The sequence below is a fragment of the Lycium ferocissimum genome, chromosome 8 (assembly GCF_029784015.1).
Source record: "Lycium ferocissimum isolate CSIRO_LF1 chromosome 8, AGI_CSIRO_Lferr_CH_V1, whole genome shotgun sequence".
Taxonomy (NCBI): domain Eukaryota; kingdom Viridiplantae; phylum Streptophyta; class Magnoliopsida; order Solanales; family Solanaceae; genus Lycium; species Lycium ferocissimum.
Window position 1 is genome coordinate 34,635,325 of NC_081349.1, and position 7,037 is coordinate 34,642,361.

The 7,037-nt window shown below is 31.7% G+C and overlaps 1 protein-coding gene across 1 annotated transcript; it reads left to right on the forward strand.

Annotated features, from left to right (window-relative positions):
- Positions 1–1,808: 1,808 nt before the first annotated feature.
- Positions 1,809–6,709, forward strand: LOC132068211 (uncharacterized). The gene is made up of 4 exons (XM_059461731.1): positions 1,809–2,201; positions 3,118–3,290; positions 4,699–5,079; positions 6,023–6,709. Exons 1-4 carry the CDS (start codon positions 1,972–1,974, stop codon positions 6,388–6,390), a joined length of 1,152 nt encoding a protein of 383 aa, XP_059317714.1. The 5' UTR covers positions 1,809–1,971; the 3' UTR covers positions 6,391–6,709.
- Positions 6,710–7,037: the final 328 nt, after the last annotated feature.

Genomic DNA, 7,037 nt, shown 5'->3' on the forward strand with positions numbered 1-7,037 from the left:
TGGAATTATAACCAAGATTATTTATCCATCTTTTATTTTGATAGAAAATCTCATAATTGTGGTATAAATTCTATCATGATTTTAGCTAATACCTTTAAGAAATAAGGATGAATTTAATCATATATTGTATATTGAGATAACCCACTTATCCCGCAAAACAAACGGGCCTTGACTGTTTACTGAAAATTACGAGGGAGATATGCGTTATATTTTTTTGTGCGGATTGCCCTTCAAGTGCACTGGTCTTTAATTTTTGTCCTTCGCCTACCTTGATTTTGGGTTCGAACCCCCATTCAATAAAAAATTAGAAAAATAAAATCGCAAGATAGAGTTTGGATTCGCAAGACAAAGTTTTGCAGGCAGAGTTTCATCCAAACTCTACCTTGCGATTTTTTTTAAAATTTTTTATTAAGCGGTGGTTTGAACTCGAAAGTAAGGAGTTTTAACGAAGGGGAAAAATTAAAGACCATCAACTTGAGGGAGAAAAATTAAAGACCACCCCTGAATAGCAATAGTAGAAATTGCCCTATGTGCTACAAGCCTAAACCTTAAGGGAGATTTGTGAAATTAAACCCTATATTTTTATATGTTAAAATGCGACTTATCGTAAAGTGTCAATTATATGCAACTTCACATAGTAATTGCAGATTCATGTCTTATCATGTCTACAAAGGTAAATGACATACTCCCTCTGTTTCAATTTGTTTGAATCTATTTCCTTTTTAGTCCGTGCCAAAATGAATGACCTCTTTTCTAATTTGAAAACAAATTCACTTTATGAACCACAAGTTTCAAAAGTCTTCCCTCTTTCTTAAATGTCGTGTCCAGTCAAATGGGTTCATATAAATTGAAATGGAGGGAGTACTACAGTATAAGTTAAATTAATTTATTTGTTGTTGTTATTGTTACATATAAGTTAAATTTATTGTTGTTGGTGTTATATGCTCTATAAGTTAAATTAATTACTTTCTTAGGTAACTTCGAGCAAATTATTCGATACTATCCACATATATGAAAGTTAAATCACAAACAAATACTCTTTCCGTTTAAACTTTTGTGACTAGTTTGACTTGTGCAACACAGAGTTTAAGAAAAAATAAAAGTTTTTTAAACATCTTAAACACGACATAATATTTATGTGGATATAAAAGTATATTAAAATAAATAAAAAATTAAAGTTAAATTATTTCTCAAAGTAGAAGTGCATCTATCTTTTTCACCACCGAAACATGATGACTGAGATGGATGAAATCTCTCCGTTTTTAATCAGAGTATTGGATCTGAACCTAAAATGAAAAAAATCTTGAGTAGACGTGCTTTCCCCTTTATAGGCTATACGTTGTATGAATCTGAATCAATCATAGTGAAAAAATGGCAAATATCAAGTAATTATAGCAGAAATATATAAAAGATATTTAAATGCACTAATAATTAAATAATACTTTCTTATCTTAATTTAAATGTCTTAATTTGACTGGACATATAGTTTAAGGAATAAAAAGAGACTTTTGAATCTTGCGATCTTAAATTAAAAATAAATGTAATATATTAGAATATTCTTTGAATCACATAGTTTTAAGTTTATATATTTGAATTATCAACTTACTAAATATAAAAAAAAACTCCTTTTAAGACGGACAAAAAAAAAAAACTTAAATTGGGACGGAAGGAATACCTTATAAACGTGAACGATTAATCCCATCTATAAACTAGAGCAGAAATGACAACAACATCGATCTCTCCGCTATTATATGATAATCAATTCTTTATTGTATCATAATACATCGTGGAGGCCACTTGTCCCCCATGTTGGCCCAATCATCTGTCATCTTTCAATTTTTTTTAATTAAAACCCCACCAACCCAAATAAATCCCAAGATCCATAAAACAACTGCAAACTCACATAATTTCTTAGCTAATTCAACTCTCCATCTTATAACCCGAAAAATACCCTCTTTGAAAAAAAATAAGATGAGAAATATTTCATTTAGTGATGAAGAACAAAGTGAGTTATTGCCAAAAACAGCCAGTTTGTGGTGGAGAACACCACAAGATTTTGATGAAAATGGCCATCTCAAAGTGGACATTTCTGATCTTTCAAAACTCACACCAAGGCTAAAATTGCTAAGAGAAATGGAAAGATTGGCTTTTATTTCAACTGAGGGACTTGAAGATCTTAGACACAAGCTTATTACTTACAGGTTAGTATAGTAGTTAAATAGTGTTTGCATAATATTTATTTGAATTTGAAAAAGAAAAAAAAAAAACAGAGTATTTAAAGTTAAAGTTGGATTATTCTTTTTCTTATCAAAATTGTATTTAACATGAACTTGACCTCATAAAAAAATTGTGAAAGTTGAAAGATATGCAAGTGAAAACCAGTATTTCACGCTTAGAATTTTTCTTTTTAGTTTTACATTTGATGTTTGGTATTTGCTTTGGTCCGACTAATCCGAATTTACCTTAAAAAGTTCCACTTTAAGGTAAAATGTTTCTTGCTAAAGGCAATCTTATTTATATCATTGAACCAAAGACCTCTGACTAATTTCCATTATTGAACTTAAAACCTCTGATTAAGGATATACAGAAATAGCGCCCACTGGCCATGTTTTGGTAATCAAAAAATGGTCACTACCATGGAATTTCAAAATTTACAACTGAAATTTTGTATTATTATGTGCTGGAATTTCACCTGTAGAATTTGAATTTCATTATGATGGTGCATTTTGAAGAGTTCAAAAATGACTTTGTGAATTTTTTCTGTTAAGAACGAAGGGTAATTACCACCCTACCACGATCTTTAATTGAAAGTTGAAATACATGCTCTAGCCCTCAATTTCAAAATTACACTAATAAAAATCGTCGAATTTTCACAATGACTGTTTCCATCTGAGTAGAATATACTATGTTTAAACGCATGATTAATAGTATATACCCTAACACTTTCCATCAATAATCTCAGAATTCGGACAAAAACAATTTTCAACGAGCATATTTTCTACGAATAAAAATAATTTTCAACGAGTACATTTTCCACGGATTTTGTCAGAAATTTCATGGTATTTTTTTTAATTTCACATTAAGTTAAAGTATTGAAATTGAATAATATTATTACAGGTCAGGGGATTTTTGGTTGCCAGTTGGAGGAATAAAAAAAGAGGACATGGAAATAGCACCAGTGATCACAATTTTATTAGTGGGGTTATCTGCTTCTGGAAAAAGTTCACTTGTTAATTACATGTACAGTGTTCTTGGTCGATCTGGTCTCATACCTTTTGCTCAAACTTCAAGTATGTTTTCTCAAACTATTTATTATTATTGCCACACATTTCATTAATTATCCTGCACCACAACATATAATTTTGTCATTTTTATTTAAATTTAATAATATACATTAATCATGCAAAGAATTTTTATAGTACAAGTGTATACTCCATTTGTTGCAAACATGCAAATGATTATATTTAGCATGTCGTAATATCTTCCTTATTTCTAAATTATAATTTCACTTTTTATGGATGGTTAGGTGATCTCTGTAGTACGCAGGGGTGAATTGTGAACTTGATAACTTTTGTCCAAACCTTAAATATATATATATTAAGAAATTTATTAAAAGTCTATGAATGTTTGATTGCTAATCTGTTATAATTATTGTAGAAAATAATTTGAAGTTATATATTGTAAGAATTCATAAATTTTAAATTTTAAATCCCACTCTAATTCAATTTACTTTTGAGGTGGGCTGAAAAAGTAGACATTTAAAAATGAATAATTTTTTAACAGATTTTTAACCAAGAAATCTCTCATTTTTTCCTGAAATGAAACCTTAGTTTGATTAGTATTTTACAATTCAAATTGGGGTTGGGGCGGGTTCTAGGGGTTACCGACATGCCAAATTAAAGTGGCTATAAATTCTTGCAAGTCAAAACAAAAGTTGGTTTCTTTAATCACTCCACATTTAAACACAAGTGTGAAAATGGTCCACTAATTTGCTGTCATAGAAAGGATTATTGGACAATAGCTAATAAATTCCACATGGAAGATGTGAGATGGGTTTGAACTTTGAACATTATTCTAAAGGCCATTTTCAAAAAGGTGATAGCATTTGAGACTATTCTTGCTAACAAAACCAAAAGTGGGGTCTATCCAATTATCCAAATTTCATACTAGCTGTGATAAAATGTATACATCATAAATAGTGCTGTGAAAAAATTGTAAACCCCACCATTAGAGCCACTTGCCCCATAAGAAACACCAAAGGGGTATTTACCTTTAAATAAAAGTCTCGCTACGAATAGAATGAGTCAGGCTAGTAGATTCCGCATACCAGATGGTTAATTAAAAAAACTGGCTTTAGAGGGGTAGGGTAGCTCGATAGGTAACCCTGGTGAATATATTACATCTGATGTATATATATGATCGATTTAATTTCTATGCGCTAATATGTTTTATGATATCAATGTATCTTAACCTATAGTAGCAAGTTGTCTGTCTTATTTCTCAGGTCAATAATTTTAGTTGTTATGGACGGTCATCTATATCTACATGTATATGTGTTTCAAAAATTAAAAAACAAGATATGTGCATACTTATTCTAACATATTGTTTTCGCAATCGTATTATTTTATATCTTGTTTTAAAATTCTGAATCTGTTTCTGATTGTTGACCCTTTGACCCTATGGTGAATTTTGTAATAGGTGGGAATTCACACTATACAACCATGTTCTTGGAAGAACACAATGTGTTGAGATCAATGAGAAGTGGATTTTGTGTGTATGATACGAGGGGCTTGGATACTAACGATATGATTGAAGGATTAGATGAAGTTTCAACATGGATGACACTTGGAGTTCGACATAATCAACCTTGTTTTAGACATGGTGATTATGATAATAATAATAATAATAATAAGCTTATTAATGGTGGAGGAACAAACACAAGATACACTAAGAGGAAAGTTGATTGTGCAATAATTGTGGCTGATTTATCTGAGATTAGTAAGGCTTTAAACTCTGGAGATTTAAAGCCCGTAGTGGCATTGAAGAGCCTTTTCCACAATCCTTCTATAAGGAAATCCAGTAAGTCTTTTTTAACTTAATTCAAACTCGTGAGTAGTAGTAAATTTTTGCACTAAAACGTATGTTTGTCGGACTCTTCATAGATGCTGCCGAATGCTTGCCGGATGACTGGATCCTCCAAAAATAGTTCTTTTTGGAAGATCCGATGTGAGTGAGGCAACATTTTGGGACCGTCCGAGCAACATAGCCTAAAAACGTTTTCGGATTGTCCAAAACTCTGCCTAAAACTTATGTTGTCCGGACTTTTCAAAAGATGTTGCCGGATGCGTGTCAAAGTCTTCAAAAGTAGTGTATCCGGAGGATCCAACACAAATGCGACAATATTTCTTGGAGAGCCCAAGCAACATAGTCTGAGAATTCATGCATCATTAAATAGTAAAGTCAAACCTAAGTGAAATATTTAAACGTTTAAAGGACAGGAAGGAATAATTAGGTGTTTACAGTATCTACAGAAAGATTCTTTTAAAGGACAGCTAGAATCGCAACGTTAAAATATTATGTTCCTGATAACACATTTGTTTGTTCTGTTTTAATAACTCTTGTACATAAACTTAATTATGTACACGTGGTAGGTTTAACTTAAAATATAATGTGAAAGATAAAAATTTGTTAAAGGACATGAGGGGTCAGAAATAGTGTCAACGATAATTACCGGAAGATTCTTTTTAAGTACAGCTAGAATTGCAACGTTTCAAGTTATGTTTCAGAAAGTATACATTTGTTTATTCTATTTATTGACAGAATAAACAAATAGATGAGAATTCGTTAATTACAGGGAAGATTCTTATAACTAGAACTGTAACGTTTCAAATTATGTTTCAGAAAGCACATTTGTTTATTAGAACAGAATAAACAAATCTATGTCTACACATGTATATGTCTTGTTGATTGGATCTGAGTCTGCTCTGTAATTATCTAATCTCTTTCTTTTTCTTCGGAACAGATGAGAATCCGTTGTTAATCCTCACGCATGGTGACACGATTAGCACGGAGGAGCGGATCAACAGCCGATTGAAAATATGTGAACTTTTAGGGATACCGGAGACGACTGGGGCTTACGATATAGCATGTTTGTCTGAGCAGGGAATATTGCCAGAAGAATCAGATCCAGTAACAGCATTTGCACTAACTGAAGCTGTGTATAGGTCACTAATGCAATCTGATAGAAATCATGAACCAAAGAAGAAATTGAAGGATTGCATTGTGCTATTTGTGACATGGATCATGTCTTGCATTGGTGCCTTCTTTGCAATTCTTGCCAATTTTTTCTCAAAATTTAGTCAACATCACAATAAGAAACTTAAGTATTAGAAGTAGTAGTCTATATATAGGTCCAGTAGCGGAGCTACATGTAACGAAAGGAAAAGAAGCTTGACTGAACATTGTTCATTGTAAAATTGTACTGAGCGAATAGGGTCGATTGGAAAGTACTTTGCTTTTTGGTAATTTCCTATTAGAATTTCTGGCTCCGTCACGAATTAGGTCTGCTCAAGTCTCCCTCCATTTTTGTTTTGTTTTGTTTTTGTTTTTCGGGCTGGTTATATTTTTGTATTATTAATGCGTGTTGGTTGAATTTGTTTTAATGGCTAGCTAGCCAAAGTTGGTATAAGGTCCCATGAATGGTTTTAATAAGCTCAACATGGTATGGGCCTTTGTGTTAATGATATGTAGTGCCAATTTTTTTTTTTTTTTTTTTTTTTTTTTGGGACTTGGCATTTGGATGTGGATGTGGATGTGATTTCAATTACTCCTCACTTGTAATGTTTGGGTGCAATGTTTTATCTTATCAAGTTGTTGAATTGTGAGTATTTTCTCTTTTAGTTTCTTTTGTTATCATTAAGTACATGGAGGAAATAGCCACATAAATGACTCCTTTCTTATTGCTTTGTTTTACGTGCTGGTGGAATGGTTCTAATGTTCTATGTTAATGGTAGAAATAGCGTCAACCGATCTCTATT

What these genes read in the sequence shown, in the direction of transcription:
- LOC132068211 (XM_059461731.1), top strand. Translation starts at nt 1,972, where the DNA reads ATGAGAAATATTTCATTTAGTGATGAAGAACAAAGTGAGTTATTGCCA. An exon ending in ACCTTTTGCTCAAACTTCAA is followed by an intron (nt 3,291 to 4,698) that starts GTATGTTTTCTC and finishes ATTTTGTAATAG; the next exon opens with GTGGGAATTCACACTATACA. An exon ending in TCCTTCTATAAGGAAATCCA is followed by an intron (nt 5,080 to 6,022) that starts GTAAGTCTTTTT and finishes TCTTCGGAACAG; the next exon opens with ATGAGAATCCGTTGTTAATC.